Source organism: Corvus moneduloides, chromosome 10, assembly GCF_009650955.1.
Source record: "Corvus moneduloides isolate bCorMon1 chromosome 10, bCorMon1.pri, whole genome shotgun sequence".
NCBI classification, from domain to species: Eukaryota; Metazoa; Chordata; class Aves; order Passeriformes; family Corvidae; genus Corvus; species Corvus moneduloides.
Genome location: NC_045485.1, coordinates 26,494,323 through 26,510,545, shown reverse-complemented (window position 1 = coordinate 26,510,545; position 16,223 = coordinate 26,494,323). Strand labels below are relative to the sequence as shown.

Genomic DNA, 16,223 nt, shown 5'->3' with positions numbered 1-16,223 from the left:
CAGGGATGCTCCGCTCGGAGCATCCCGGGCTCGGCACCCGCGGCGCGGAGGCTCCGGCGCTGTTGAGTGAGGCGGTGCCTCCCTCTAACGGCAGCGGAGCCCGGCCGGGAACCGGGATGGCCGCGGGACAGCCCGGGATACATCCCGGGAGATAGCCCGGGATACATCCCGGGAGATGGCCCGGGATACATCCCGGGAAACATCCCAGGATACATCCCAGGGGATTGCCCGGGATACATCCTAGGAGATATCCCAGGAAACATCCCAGGAGATGGCCCGGGAAACATCCCAGGAGATGGCCCGGGATACATCCCGGGAGATATCCCAGGATATATCCCAGGAGATGGCCCAGGATACATCCCAGGATACATCCCAGGAGATGGCCCGGGATACATCCTAGGAGATATCCCAGGATACACCCCAGGAGATGGCCCGGGGAACATCCCAGGAGATGGCCTGGGAAACATCTGGGGAGATATCCCAGGATACATCCCAGGAGATGGCCTGGGATACATCCCAGGGGATATCCCAGGGTACATCCCAGGAGATGGCCTGGGATACATCCCAGGGGATATCCCAGGATACATCCCAGGAGATGGCCCAGGATACATCCCAGGGGATATCCCAGGATACATCCCAGGAGATGGCCCAGGATACATCCCAGGGGATATCCCGGGACAGTCCCTTCCAGCCTGGGCAGGAGCAGGGGGGACTTGGAGTGCCGGGAATGTTGTGTTCAAAGCTTGTGGGAACGGGACATTTCTGGGCTGATTCCCTCGGGATTTTGCTCCGGCTGTTGGGAGCTCTCACCTCTGGAGTGGGCGCTGAGGCTCCAGGGAGGATCCCCAGGGAGGATCTCTGGGGAGGTTCTCCAGGGAGGATCTCCAGGGAAGATCCCCAGGCAGGATCCCCAGGGAGGGTCTCCAGGGATGGTCTCCAGGGAGAATTCCCAGGGAGGATCTCCAGGCAGCTCCCGCTGGCTCTGGAATTCCAGCACTCAGGCTGGGAAGGGTATCAGAAGTCTGGGATACCACGGGATCAGGGTTGGGATAACTGATCCTCTCCTGCACACAGAAAGGACTTGAGGCAGGAACATTCCCTAAAAACCAGAGCCCCAGGTTTGGTAAAATCTGGAGCTGGCACAGCTGCAGTGAATCCCACTGTCCTGCTGGATTCTTCCTCCTTTCCCCAGTGCTTCTCTTCTGTTTAGTACAGAATCCAGGATCTCCCACAGCCAGGGAGGTTTTGTCTCTCCCACTGCAAATTGTCCAGGGAAAACTCCATTTTTCTTTAATTTGTCAGTTTGTGCGGCTTAAGTAAAACTGGGATCAGTCAAAAACCGTGGGATGTGTGACAACACAGTTCTGTTGGAAAACACACCGTGCTATAAGGCAGCTGGATAAAACCACCACTTCCAAAAACCCCAAAGAAAACGGGGTCAAAGGGGAAATGTTTTCTGCTGTAGTTGTTTGTTTACTCTGCAGTCTGGGGGTCTTTCCTTCTTTTCACCCTCTACTCAAAAGAGCGAGAAAAAATGACAGCTTTTTTGGGTTTTGAAAGCATTTAACATAAAACATGTTATATTTTTAAATTACATTAACCCCTTAAATCCAGTTAGTAAAATAGGAAGAAACCGATTCTGAGGAATATTGAAGGTTTGTTGTGACATGGCTTTGATTCTGGAGTTAGACTTGCTTGAAAAAATCTCTTTAGGTACATGTTCATGGTCAGGATTATGGATAAGCAACAAATCCATAAAAATTGACACCTAAAGATTATCCAAGAAATGTTTAAAACATATTTTTATTTAATGGATGATTCACAAGATATTATTGGTCATTTAATGCTTCTGTTTCATTGATTTTAAAATTCTTAGTGGAATAAATTTTGTCTTTAAGGAAAAAAAGGGGAATATTTTAGGCAGAGCTTGCAGGGAAGTTACCTTTTCTTTTATCTGATTTGTAGGGTCGTCGAATTCTCTGTTTCTTTTCTTTTATCTGATTCTTTGGTGTTTTTAATTATTGTGTGTGGTATTTTGGGGTGGCATGGAAAGAATTCCTGCAGATTTTAGTTCTGAAGTGACATTCCAGGTTATTGCTGATCCGGCTCAATTCCATATGAATTTACAGCTGTAAAAGCTGCTGTGTGTATTTATATCTGTGGCAGGATAGAAATAGATGTAAATAGAGAAGTGTAAAATAGTGAATTATTCCTGAAGGATGATGCTCCCAGTCAAACTGGGCAAGGTCCCCCCTGCCAAGGTGACAGGGCTGGAAATGGTACCTGCTGCTGGAATCACCTTTTTATTAAAAACCAGCCCTAATCCGAGATTTAGTTCCTTTTATTCCACCCTTAGAGGGTAACAACACTCACCATGCACTGAGTTAGTATTGATTTTTTTTTTGTCTGAAGCCTCTGAGCTTTCTGACTCCATTATTTTTGATTTTCCTATGAAATACATATCCTTCCACTGACAGCTGACGAACAACAGCTGGAAGTCGTTTTATCTCCCAGTAATGTGTTTGTCAAAAGTGCCCTGCACTAATGGGCTCTGCTTCCTCCAGTCCATTTTCCCCTGTTAATGTCACTGATGTCATTGGCAGCATTCAGTGATTTTTGCCCCTTTCCTAATTTGTCATCCCCATCAGTTTGTGCAGGATCCGTGTGGGATCCTGGAGCTGGCTGGGATTTTGTGAAACTGGAGTTGAGCAGTGGATTTGAAATCTCCTTTTCCTGCCTCTTTTTATCCCTGGCTTAATCAGGTTCCATGTTCTGTCCTTTTATTTACCCTCAGGCCTGGTGTATCCAAAACCTCAGTGAATTCTGACTCCCTCTCCCCAGCAGGCATTGGGATATTTGATTTATCCCCAGAAATGCTTAGGAATCTGTTTTAAGGGAGAAGGTTTCAGCACCGAGGCAGCAGGACTTACAAACACAAGTTTAAATGTAGCAAATTATTTTTTTTACTTCCAAATCCCCCCAAAAAATCAGGCTTGAAGTTGTATTTATGGGCTTTGGTGTAGTGCAGCTCTTGCCAGCTTAGAACTATGGGATGGTTTGGGTTGGAAAGGACCCTAAAGCTCATCCAGTGCCACCCCTGCCATGGCAGAGACACCTCCCACTGCCCCAGGCTGCTCCAAGCCCCAATGTCCAGCCTGGCCTTGGGCACTGCCAGGGATCCAGGGGCAGCCACAGCTGCTCTGGGAATTCCATCCCAGCCCCTCCCCACCCTCCCAGGGAACAATTCCTTCCCAATCTCCCATCCAGCCCTGCCCTCTGGCACTGGGAAGCCATTCCCTGTGTCCTGTCCCTCCATGCCTTGTCCCCAGTCCCTCTGCAGCTCTCCTGGAGCCCCTTTAGGCCCTGCAAGGGGCTCTGAGCTCTCCCTGGAGCCTTCTCTTCCCCATTTATCCCACAAATCCTTAGGTCAGCATTTGGAATGCTCCCAGCAATGGCCTCACTGTTGTTGTCTTTACTTGGAGCTTTCCCTTGTGACAGAGGATTTTGGGCTGCATTGCACGAGCGGTTTCTCCTGGTATGTCCCAAAATCTCCAGGCACGGCTGGGACAGGGCCTGGATCCCAGGATTTCACTGATCCCATGATATCCCACCTTCCCTCTGCAGACCAAGCCACCCTCATCGACCAAGTGAAGCGAGTGAAGGAGATCGAAGCCATCGAAAGCGACGCCTTCGTCCCACAGACCTTCAGGTCGAGCAAAGAAGTCAAAAAGGTACATTTCCCACCCAAAAGGGACATCTCCCACCCAAAAGGTACATTTCCCACCCAAAAGGGACATCTCCCACCCAAAAGGTACATTTCCCACCCAAAAGGGACATCTCCCACCCAAAAGGTATATTTCCCACCCAAAAGGGACATCTCCCACCCAAAAGGTACATTTCCCACCCAAAAGGGACATTTCCCACCCAAAAAGGGACATTTCCTGTCCAAAAGGGACATTTCCCTCCCAAAAGGGACATTTCCCGTCCAAAAGGGACATTTCCCACCCAAAAGGGACATTTCCCACCCAAAAAGGGACATTTCCCACCCAAAAGGGACATTTCCCACCCAAAAGGGACATTTCCCATCCAAGAGGGACATCTCCCATCCAAAAGGGACATTTCCCATCCAAAAGGGATATCTTCCTTCCACAAGGCACATTCTCAATCCTTTTCTTGCTGCATTATCCCCTCAGAGCCAGGAGGAAGCTGCACTATTACGGATTTTCCATTGATGAAAGAGCATCAACCCTACATCCACCTGAAATCCCACCAGGGACTCCCTGATGGTCTCAGGATGGGCTCAGGGAATTTAAATGTGTCAGAATTTAAGGAAATCATCTGTTCTAAAGACTTTTTTTAGGAGAAGCAGGAGAATTAAAATCCCAAAGTGATCAGACATTTACTTTGTAATTAGAGTGGAGATATTTTTAATGCTGCTTAACTTAAAGCCAGACTTTAAGTCTGTATTTACTCCCTGAAAAGAAGCAGCTTGCTTTTCAATCAGCTTTCCAGAAACCCAACAGGAGACATCCAGATCCCAGAAATCACCTGCATTTTGGCCACCTGGTGTTGTAGGGAACTGGTTTGCGATGTGTGCAAGCCAAGGCTTGGTTCATTTTCCCCACCGGGCAGCGTTTGGAATTATCCCTGGTTGTTTCCCCAGGAATGTGTAAATTTTTGCCTTTCCAGAAGTCTCCAAGAAGCTGATGCAGCTTCTTCAGGAAGTGATCCAAAATCCCAGTGTTGGGTTTTTCAAGCTCTCTCCCTATACCTTTTTTTGTCACCTCATATCCTTTGTCCATGTCCAGGGTGTCCATCCTGCTGAGGATGCTGAGAAGTCTTTCCATGAGGATCCTTTCCTGGGAAGGCAACCAAGTGCTGGGTTAAGATGCTGCCACGTTTGGGAATTTGGGGATAAAACACTCCAATTTTGTGTGTTTGTTTCTTTTTTAGTCGACAGAACCTCCTGAACTGCAGCATGAGCCTGGAAATGTGGGAGCAGGAACCACTGAGGCAGCGGCTCCTGAGAAAGAGCCTCCAGCTGCCCACATTCCCACTGCCATCAAATACCAGGATGACAATTCCTTAGCACATCCAAACGTGAGTGTTGCCATATTTATCCCATCTTTAGCTTTAGAACAGCCCCTGGAATGAGAGCAGGACCAGGGCACCCCACAGCCTTTGCTGTGCTGCTCCTCACAAAATCCCTGCTCTGGAGCCAGCAGGACACAGAGGATCCCACTCCTCCCACTGCCCAGCAGAGCAATCCCACAGGAAGTTCACGAGGAGTTCTGGAGTTAGAAATTAATTTTATAACAAAATATAATTAATGTAACACAGGGGAATTTAAGATCCCCTTGAGGAAAAATTCAGGACAAATTGCTTTTGGTTTCTGTAGCTGGAAACCAGGTGGAAAACTCAGGACTTGCCCATTTTGCCAACTTGCAAAGTTTAAACACAGGACAGACTTCAGATAATTTTAAATTGTTGTGGCTACACTTGAGCAAATTCCTTTGGGAGCACTTCAGTTGGAAGTAAAAGGACTTACATAGAGTTTTTTAAGAATTAGCAAGTTAAAAATGCCTTGCAGTAAAGAAACCAGTGTGAGTTCTGTGCACTGGACAGAGACAGCAGAGATCAAGATGTGCAATGATGAACTTGCATTGGAGTCTTGGCTTTCCAATGATTATGATCCATAAGATCCTTCCCAAGCCAAACTCTTTGAGGATTCCATGAAAAGTCTCTGCTTTTCCTGATGTTTTTGGATCACCTTTGTCTTTAACCCCCTGAGCTTTTCCTTTGGGTGCTGAAACAGTCATGGGTGTTCCAAGGGATGGTCACAAACATGGAGTTGCTGAGTTGTGCCAACTTGTCTCCCTGTACCCAGCTGTTCATCGAGAAGGCAGAGGCTGAGGAGAAGTGGTTCCAGAGGTTGGTTGCTCTCCGCCAGGAACGGCTGATGGGAAGCCCCGTGGCCTGACAGCTCCCAAGGACCGTCCCAGGCCAGTTCCCACGTGGAATTCCTACATTCAATTGTTCTGTTTGTCTCTTAGAGGAGATTTTAATGAGCTGTGCAGGCAGGGAGGGTTTCACCTGAATGAACAGGAGTGTTGTGTCCTGCTCCACTGGAATACCCAGGAATGTTCTGCCCTGGTTCTCTCCAGACCCCGCACTGGAGATGGGCAGGGCAGCACAGCCAGGGGCATTTCCTTGTTTAGGGGGGAATTCCTCAGGTGCAGAACACCTGGCAGCCCATGAAACATCATTTTATACCTCCCAGTGCAGAACATTTTAGAGAACCAGGCAGGAGTTGGGAGATAAATGGGAACTGAGGCTTGGGGCTGGGACTGAGCAGGGCTGGGACAGTCAGGGGTGAGTGGGGCCAGGCCAGGCCAGGTCCTGCAGCTGGAGAGGACCCAGGGCAGGGAGATCACTGTTATCCCCTCCTCCTTCCTTCTGTGGAATCCTGAATATCTGGGCAGGCTCCTGGCTGAGGGAATCTTCCACGTGGATGTGTTCATCCATCTGCTCCCAGTTCCTCACTCTGGGTGGAAAAATGCTCCTTGAACATCTGCCACTACTGCAGCTCCAAATGGGGAATTGTACCAATCTCACCATCGATGTAATTACTGAATTATGTCATTGTCACACACCTGGCTGTGTGCAGTGACTGTTCCCAGCCCACAAAGTTCCCTCTGGCCAGGTGGGACTTCCAAATAATGAAAGTTTAGTCTGAACATCGGAATTTAGCCTGGATGAACTCCCACCATGCTGCCCATCATCCAACTAAATGTGGGAGATCAACCAAATAAAATAAATAAAATGCAGAAGTGTTTCTTCAGCAAAGCTGGGAGGAAACTGGCACATCAGGAGAGGAGAAAGCTGAGCCCCACCTCTGGATGTACCTCACTGGAACTCACCTGCATCAGCATTCCCTTGGAAGGCTGCTTTTTAGGATTATTTCTCCTGGTTCTCACATCTGTGGTGATAAAAAATGGAGGCTGACTCTGGAAATGGACTTTGGTTGTCTTCTTTTTTATTGTAGATCCTGGATATAAAAGGAAAATGTATTGAATTTGCATTCTGACACCTTTTTACTTCCTCTATGAAGCATTAGTTTGACTTTATCCTGCATCCAAATATTCCAAGACCTTGTCTGCAGGAAAAAGTGGGGGGAAAATGGTTTCCCTTGTTTCATTTCAGCATTTTCAAATGGTAAATATTTGTCATTGCTGTGTTTTCTAATCACCTTTTATGTTTCTCTCATAGAAAATAAAAACTATTTCATGTCTGTGGAAGGTCCAGGTGTAAATTCCTCTTTTCACACATTGTATTGGATAATTTTGGTGCTTTTATTGGATGTAAAACGATTCCTTTTATTTGCAGCCCTGTAGAATATTAGAAAATTCCACAATAGACTGTGAAGAGACTTATGGTAAAAGTAGTATTTATTAATTATTTATTGCTTATTAATCAACATCTGAATTTGCTGGAGGAGAGTTGGGAGCAAGAGCTGGAAAGAATCTGGAAATAACATTTAGATAATAAATAAATTCTAGATAATCCCAGCTGAATGGAAAATGTACTGAAATATTCCAAACTCCACTGGAAACATGGAGCAAATCAGGGTAAAGTTGATTTTTATAGTTCCAGTCACAGCTCAATGATCAGCATGTCCAGTAATGAATTCCTCAGGATTCTGCACTTTTCATGGAATAATAACTTGGGTATTGCCTTGGGTGGTTCATTGAAGAGGGATTTTTCTGGTTTCTTAACCTGACACTCTTCCCAGTCCCTCCTTTCCACACTCCTGGATGTGGAAGCTTTGGAGTTGTTGGTGTTGGGAGAGGAAGGAAATGTCAGGATGGAGTTTTTGCCTGGATCCCATCAGTCCCAAACCTTGTGCCAGCCCTGCAGGACACACTGCCAGAGCTGTCCAAGCTCAGTGGGAGCTCCCATGGCGCTGACCGGTGACCTCAGCAATTCCAGGTGGGTTCTCCAGGTGAGTTCAACTCTTCCCGTGGATCCTCCTCCACCACCTTTGCTCCTGTGAGTGCCACGGAGCTTGTGCAGGGCCAGACTGGGGGCTGGGTGTGAAGGTTTGGGCTGCAGCAGGTTCCAGTGGGACAAACTTTGCTTTTCCTTGAGCAGCATCCTGTGATCAATTATTCATTTTCCTGCCAAAGGCAGGCACGCATTGGAATAGCAGCAATGGGATATGGGAGGAGGCAGCCCCAGAAGGAATCAGCTTTGCTGTGTGTGACTCAGGTGGATTTGGAACTTACTGCTGGGGTTATTTTAGCATTGGACACCTTATAAAGGGATTGTATCCAAGGAAATGTGCCCTCCACCATTCCATGTGTGGAGCAAAAGGGGATGTGTGACCTCATCAGCCAGGTCCAGATCAATCCATGTCAGCACCTGGCCATAAACCCCTATAAATGTGTACAAATTATCACCACCAGCCTGGATAAATGCACTGCTGGCTCCCAGCCCCCACTTCTCCTGATCCAACAATCCCACTTGTCTTAATCTCCTAAATCTTAACCTGTGACAGTAACCCTGCTTTTTAAGTTCTGATGTTCTCACATTTTGGACTCTTTCCAAGAAAGTTCACCTTCTTGTTGTATTTTCCACTTTGCTGCTGGTGAAGGGGAGCAGATTCCTGAATAGGAAAGGGAAGGAAGCAGCTGTGTGCCAGTTTTCCCAGTAAAGCACCAGATTTTAGCACTGCTTCCCAGCCTGCAGTGATGTGGCTTTGTCACTCAGGACTCTGGTGCACGAAGTTCCTGCTAATGCCAGAGTGCCTTGGCTGTGGCTCAGGGAGCGGAGTGCAGGAATGGGGAGATAAAGCTGTAACTGGAGTCAGCAGAGCCCCCTCCCCCAGGAATTCCAGCAGCAAACTCATTCCCTGAGGCTGGTTCCCATCAAACCAGGTGCGATGGTCACTGCCCCTTCTCATTCCTCAGCAGCTCCAGCACTGTTTGTTGTGGGATCATTGCCTGGAAAGGAGCTGTGTTTGGTTTTTAAATGATGATCCTTATTACTGGTACCATATTTTAGGAAGGTTTTGCTGCTCAAATGATGCTGTCAAAGAAAACACTCATGGCCAGGAGATCGAATGTTGCTCCTTCTGCTCCAGTCACTCCAGGAGGAGCAGCACGGGATGATCCCGAGGCCTCTCTTGCAGCAGTAACCCAAAACCAGCCCTCTGGCTGATGACAGTTTTCCATTTGTCAGGTTACAAGGAGTTATTTTTAGTGGGGATCCTTGAACTGCAGAAACCTCTGTGAGGAGGGATCAGCTGGAACCCGGGACTTAAGCCAGGGCTGGAGGGGGCTGTGGAGACTCCTCAGCTTGAAAGGGATGCAAAATCCTCAAAATACCATTAACCAGGATTGAAAATATTCCCCACTTGTAATCTGGATTTAGGGCAGCATTGCCTGGTTTGTTTTTCCCTGGTTGGAAAAAGAGCAGCAGTGGCAGGGCCGGGTAGGGTGACCCTGGGAATTAGACCCTGAGTCACTCTGGAATTGCCACTCCGGGGCCGCAGGGGACACGAGGGGGCTCCTCTTTCTGGGAGGAAGCAGGAGCTGAGGCCTGGGAGGGAGGAGGGTGCTCAGTGCTTCCAGCAGAGTGAGCTGAGCTTCCAGCCTGGCTCCCACATTCCAGCTGCTCTGCTCCCAACACCACCAAGATGTGGAGCTGCTGCAGCGAGTCCAGAGGAGGCCCCGGAGCTGCTCCAGGGCTGGAGCCCCTCTGGAACCAGGCTGGGAGAGCTGGGGGTGCTCAGCTGGAGAGGAGAAGGATCCAGGGAGAGCTCAGAGCCCCCTCCAGGGCCTAAAGGGGCTCCAGGAGAGCTGCAGAGGGACTGGGGACAAGGCATGGAGGGACAGGACCCAGGGAATGGCTTCCCAGTGCCAGAGGGCAGGGCTGGATGGGAGATTGGGAAGGAATTGTTCCCTGGGAGGGTGGGCAGGCCCTGGCACAGGGTGCCCAGAGCAGCTGTGGCTGCCCCTGGATCCCTGGCAGTGCCCAAGGCCAGGCTGGACATTGGGGCTGGGAGCAGCCTGGGACAGTGGGAGGTGTCCCTGCCCATAGCAGGGGTGGGAGGGATAAGGTCCTTTCCAACCCAAACCATTCCATGATTCTCTGGTTCTATACCAGTGAATTTAATAGCATTTTGCTATAAATTCTGGTCATCTTATTTCAGGCCTTGTACAAATTACTGAACTGGGAACAACTGGGACCTGAAGAGATACTTAAATCAAATATTAATGGCCATGTTCTTACACATCTCCCTCCAGTCCTTGCTTTATCTGACATTTACCAACAATTTATCACCTTTGCAGAAGCTGATGTCACTTATGGACTGAAATCAGCTCTGCAGCAGCACAATCTAAAGGCCTCTCCCACTAAAAACACTCGTAAGGCTCTGGAAATTGCAGAGCAGCTCTGAGCCCACCTGGAATGGAACAGCTGGAAGAAGTGAGGACCCCTCATTTCTGCCAATCCGTGGGAAATGGAAAGAGGACCTGCTGATCCCTCCAGAGCTGCTGGGGACGGAGCACTGATTGTCTGAGCCCTCTCAGGTTTCCTCCAGCCTTGCTCCTGACACTGCTGGGCAGAGAATGCAGCAGGCTCCCCAAGTGCTCCCATTTTTTCCAAAATAGTTGGAAACCCCCTATTTAATGACTCTGCTGTTTCTCACTAGGTGGGTAAACAGAGCTAAATGTTTGGAAGTTTGGGGCTGCAAGAAATGTAATTAAGAAGTAATTGTGTAATAAAAGCTGGTTTTTTCTTAAGTGAGCAGTGAAACCTCTCCTGGCTGATTAGAAGTGACAATTAATCCTTGCCCTCCCTGTGAGATCAGCCAGAACCTGAGCTGGTAACTCGATGTTGTGATAACTCATGCGCTGAGTACACTCCGTTTGTCCAGGACTAATTGGAACATGGAATTAATAAGATCTGCTGAAGGAGCAGGAGGCATTTTTAGCTGCAGCCACGACCAGCCCGAGGCAGGGGAGCCCTTTCAGAGCCTTCAGTGCTTGAACAAACACAGCGTGGCCTGAACTGGGCTCAGGTTTTAAACAGGGGCTGGAAGTGGCTTCACCTGGTGCCAGCCACAGGTAAACCTGGGTTTGGATCCCTATGGAAAAGGGCTCCTGGAAGCCCTGAATAAATCAAGCAGCTCCTGTTGCCCAGGTGGGATTTTTTATCCATTTTGCATTTTTGTCTGATTTCATGGCTTGAGGCCATGGCCAAAGCTGGGCTCAGTTTTGATGACCATCACCATTAAGCTGAGACAGATTTTCCCTGGGGAAAACCTCCAGAATGCCTCCCAAAAGCCCAGGATCTCTGCTCCTGGGGTGTCTCCAGCTTTGGAGAGGAGTCACTGACTTCCCACTGCTGTTGCTGTCCCTGGCTGTGCTGCTGAAGGAAGCACCAAAATCCAAATGTTTTTTTCGCACTCCTGGAGCTGGGCTGGAGCAGGAATTTTTTCCCTCCCTTCCAGTGCCCCAGAGAAGTTGCCAGGCTTTAAGGAATAACTCTGTCATCTCCAGAAGGCTGTTCAGGCTCAGTGCCTTTGGTCACTTGGCCCTTGGGAATGGCAAACAGAGAGCTGCAGCTCTGGATCAGAATTCCCTGTGCTTCCACATGTGCTTCCAAAGATTTATCCATCAGTAGTTACTGCCCTCGATGGCAACAGAGGCCATTTAAACCAGTATTAGTCTGGATCAGATCCTGGAACCGGTGCTGGTGCTCCCACTGGAGCCAGCTCTTGGTCGTGGTGTTTTTAAGAATATTTCTGTGCCTCAGCTTTGACTCTGCTAAACAAAAACAAGAGGAGAAGAGAAAGGTCACAAAATCGGGGCTGGTTAAAAGAAATGCTGGTTCACATGATGGAAATTAAGGTTGGGAATTCATTAAAGCCCAGGCCTCAGGAACTCTCCAAGGGATCATTGCTGTAGAGATGATTTGAAAAGCAACATCCCAATATGTTAAAAAAACCCAAAAAGCTTATCCTGGCTGTCTTGGGAGTGAGTTGGGCTGCCAGTGATGTGCCAGGCCATGGGCTGGCTGTGTCACATGCAGCTCTTGGGAGCATTCTGGTAGTTCCTTACCAAACACCCAGCCTGGGTAAATCCTAAAATGACACCAAGGAGGCATCCCAGCTAATCCAGTCTGGCAATTCCTACATGTATTGGGATTTTGTACTCAGATTGGTGTTTTACATTGGTATTTGTCACCAATTCTCAGCTTCCTCAAAGAAACACACCAAAAAATCCAATTTTCCCACTTTGCTGAGACGTTATGGACACGGAAGGCTCGGGACACAGGTGACACAACCCGAGGATCCCTCCTGCTCTCAGAGGATATTGCCTGCCCTGCCAGCATTATTTATTAGCTCATCCATAATTGATAATCTCTAATTTGTGTGGGCTGGAGGAAGCTGGGCTGCAGTGAGCTATAAAAGGAAGGTTATCAACAGCCTGCACAAGTTGGTGACAGCTCTATTTATAGCCCGGCCCAGGCCCCAAAATGTGTTTCTTCCCCTTTTTTGGTGCTGCAAGTTCAGGGTTAGGAGTTCCTGCAGGCAGGAGTTCCTCCTGCAGCCTCTGAGTGACTTGTTTTATCAGCTGCAGAGAGACAAGGGCAGTTTTTAGGGATATTTCCTACTTATACGCAAAGAGAGTTGCAGGGTGGACACGGGGAGGTTTTCTGTCACAACTTGTTGGGTGGGAAGTGGAAAAAATTGGAATAACAGTAAAAGAAATGGAATCTTTTCCTGTAGAAAGCAGGAATTGTCTTTCCCTGGTTTGCATCTTGTATAAAATAGGGTTCAGCTTATCCAGGGGAGGCTGACAGCATAGTCCTGAACAGGTATTTTATATTTCATCAGAACAAAACCACCTCTGGTCAACACTGGGCTCTGATTGTTCCATTTTCCTCGTTAGCGTAACTAATTACCCAACTTTTAAACCCTGTCAGACCCAGCATGTTCAGAGGAGACTCCCAGGATTCAGATGGGATTTCAGCAGAAAAATCTGCTGATAATGAGCTAAGGAGCATTAATTCTTTCTTTTCTCTCGGTTTCTTCTTTGTGTGTGCGGACCAGGTATTTCCTTTGAAATGGACTGCTTAATTTCCATCTGTGATTGTGTTTGAATGAAGGGAACCTTGGCATTTAGTTCTGTTAATTAATTGATTTCTATCTGGCCAGCAGCATTGTGTCCAGCCCTAGGAAAGGCTCTGGCTCCAGTTCTCCCAGCCCAGTTTGGCACTTTTCCTATTTAAACACATGTGCAGGAATGCAATTTTCACCTCCAAGTGTTAAAGCATCCTTGCTTCTTAAAAATAATCCTCATAGAGGAATTAGAGTGGATGGTTTCCCATACAGAAAGGCAGAAATATTCCTGTGTTTTCCAGCAGTTGCACGAAGTGTTTCCCACAGATTTTAGTGTATTTTACATGAATGAGTTGATCACAGAGTCTTTTTCGGCATCACCAGAATTGATTTTTACTCTGGAGGGAACAGAAAACACAAATCCAAAGGGAAATGGCTGTGGAAAAAAAGCTCTCAGCATGAGGAGTTAAGAGGAACTCAGGGGATGGAAGGAAATGTTTGGGGCAGGAACCTAAACAGGGATACATGGAATGGAGAGAGAACAAGGGAATTATAAATACCAACAAAACATCAATATGGCAAAATGACCTTTTGTTCTGGCTGGATGTGCTCAACAAAGCTCTGAAGCCTGGATCAGATTTAAATAGTCCTATCACCAAAATGAGTAAGAATTGAGAAGGTAAATTAATTCCTAAGGGAAATCACTGTAGATCTCATTAGCTCGGGAACAAGATACCTTAAAACTTTTAATTAAAGATAATATTTACTGCAAATGAATAAGAGTTGGCAGGTTTCAGCAGAAACCATAATCTCATTTATGCAAAGTTTTCTTCCATTAAGGCAGACATCATTAATCTCATTGGAGATGCCCTCCAGCCCGACAGAGCTGCAGCACGAGGAGTTTCTTACAGAACTCTTTTAATCTGCACAAAGGAGCTGGAGCTGGAGCAGCCACAGACCTGGAGAAGGGCTGAGCAATTAAAGGGGTCCCTGTGCAAACACAGCCCTGCGTCCCTGGCACCGAGCACCCCATAATGAGCTCCTTCCAGCAGCTGGGAGTGAACACTGCAGCCCCATCCCTCCGTTCCTGCGCGGGATCCAGCGCTGCAGCTGCTCCGGCTGGCAGGGAGATGTCAGCCTTTGGAGCCGGGATGAAGTCAAACAGGGAGCTGTGGGTGATGTGGAGGGCTGGGAGCAGCTCTGGGGAAGTTCCTCATCCCTGTCTCAGGGTTAGAAATCACTTCTTTTTACAGGGCTGAGTTTGGGGAATCATGGAGTGCTTTGGGTTGGGAGGGACCCTAAAGATCCCCCTCCATGGGCAGGGACACCTTCCCAGGCTGCTCCAAGCCCCAATGTCCAGCCTGGCCTTGGGCACTGCCAGGGATCCAGGGGCAGCCCCAGCTGCTCTGGGCACCCTGTGCCAGGGCCTGCCCACCCTGCCAGGGAACAATTCCTTCCCAATCTCCCATCCAGCCCTGCCCTCTGGCACTGGGAATTCATCCCCCTTGCCCTGTCACTCCATAGATTCCCTATAAAAAACATGCCTGGGATAACCAGGTGGGATTAGAGAAGCCTGGAGTATTCCCATGGCAGTCAGGAGAGGAGATCCTTGTTCCATCAGGATCCATCACGCTGCAGGGGTTTGGCCCAAAGTGGAGAAGAGACATAAAAGATGAATGAACCGAGGCTGCAGCATTCCTGCACGCCCCAGTAACCAGGTGAGCATTGATTCTGCTGTCAGAAGGCAGCGCTCCCTCTGATCCCAGCCAGAGGGGATGTGGGATTCACTCCAGGCTGGATGTGACAGCGGCAATGTGACTGGTGGGCAGGAATGCTGACAGGGAATGCTGACAGGGAAGGGGTCACCCCAGAATTGCCCAGGTGAGCTCTTTGTGGATGAGAGAGCAGCAAATAAAACTCAGGGGAGGCAACTCTGCCTCTTCTGGGCCTTTTACAACCAAATCTCGTGCCAGTCATGATGGGTTTTATTGCTCACACACAGAATTCAGCCTTGTTTCAAGCCACACACAGAATATTACAAATATTTTAGTAGTAGCAACCTCTGCACTGCAGTTACTCCAAACTGCCCTGAAGTTAAAGTCTATTCACACTAAAAACGGCACAAGCAGCATCTTTAGCGTAGCATAAATCATTTACAGGAGTCATTTATTAATTACTTGTCAATATTCTGATTAACAGAGATGGCTCTGGTTGGTTTTAGGGCAGCCATGCCAGGCTGCAATGTTCACTTGCCACTCGTCACAAACCAGCCAGGTGGATTTTCTTTAATGTAATTTGTCTATCAAATACAAAATCCTGCAAATTCTCCTGCTCCTGGAGCTTCAACTTCTCAACATATTCTACAATTAAGGCTGGGAAAGATCTCCCAAATCCATGCTTTTACTGAAACCTCCCTCTGACGACTATTCCAAACGTTTGCTGAGGTGTTCTCCCTTTATCTGCCTCTTCCTGCTAAAACCAAGAGCTCCTTTTCCCTGTTTAACTGTAACCCAGCCCTTCCCAGGCCCGAAGCAGCGCAGGGAAGCAATAATGCACTGCCACGAAGCCTTGGGAAGGGGATGTGCCCCGGAACCCTGATCCTCACGGCCGGAGCATCCCTGTCCTTGCTCCATCCCGGCCCGCTCCCTCCTCGCTGCTGTGCTTCCCTGGAACAGCAGTTCATGGATCGCTCACTCCAGCCTCCTGCTGCTTTTCCACGTTCCGCGAGTTTCCAGCCGCCGGGAAGAGGCCGCAGCTTTATTTTACTGCCATCTACTGGAAAAAATAGAATTATTTCTAGAATTGCCGAGCAGCGGGACGCGCCACAGCCCCGCTGAGGCCGGGCCTGTCCCCGCCTCACACTCCCCAGGGCCGGGGCGCACCCTGTCGCAGAGCGGGGCTGCGGGAGGAGCACCCCGAGGGGCGAGGAGGCCGCGATTCCCGAATTTCCCGCATTTCCCGCATTCCCCGCATTCCCCGCATTCCCCGCATTCCCCGCATTCCCCGCATTCCCCATTCCCGGGAACCTTCTGGAGCGGCGGCCCCGCGGTCGCCACGGCAACGGCGTCGCGCGGGGAGCCCCGCCCCTCGCGGC

At 48.8% G+C, this 16,223-nt stretch overlaps 1 protein-coding gene and 1 long non-coding RNA gene across 2 annotated transcripts in view; one reads left to right on the top strand and one right to left on the bottom strand.

Moving 5' to 3' along the window:
- RSRC1 (arginine and serine rich coiled-coil 1) overlaps positions 1-7,298 on the top strand; it is a 100,545-nt gene extending 93,247 nt beyond the window's left edge. The window contains exons 9-11 of the mRNA XM_032119724.1: positions 3,625-3,731; positions 4,954-5,100; positions 5,888-7,298. Of these exons, the coding sequence (XP_031975615.1) occupies positions 3,625-3,731; positions 4,954-5,100; positions 5,888-5,980 (347 nt within the window). The 3' untranslated portion in view covers positions 5,981-7,298. The remainder of the gene's footprint in view (positions 1-3,624; positions 3,732-4,953; positions 5,101-5,887) is intronic.
- A 7,793-nt stretch (positions 7,299-15,091) lies between these two features.
- Positions 15,092-16,208, bottom strand: LOC116448770. Its single transcript, XR_004242110.1, has 2 exons — positions 16,012-16,208; positions 15,092-15,901 (listed from the first exon to the last, which is right to left on the bottom strand). It is a non-coding gene; the product is annotated as an uncharacterized LOC116448770 (long non-coding RNA).
- Between the last annotated feature and the right edge of the window lie 15 nt (positions 16,209-16,223).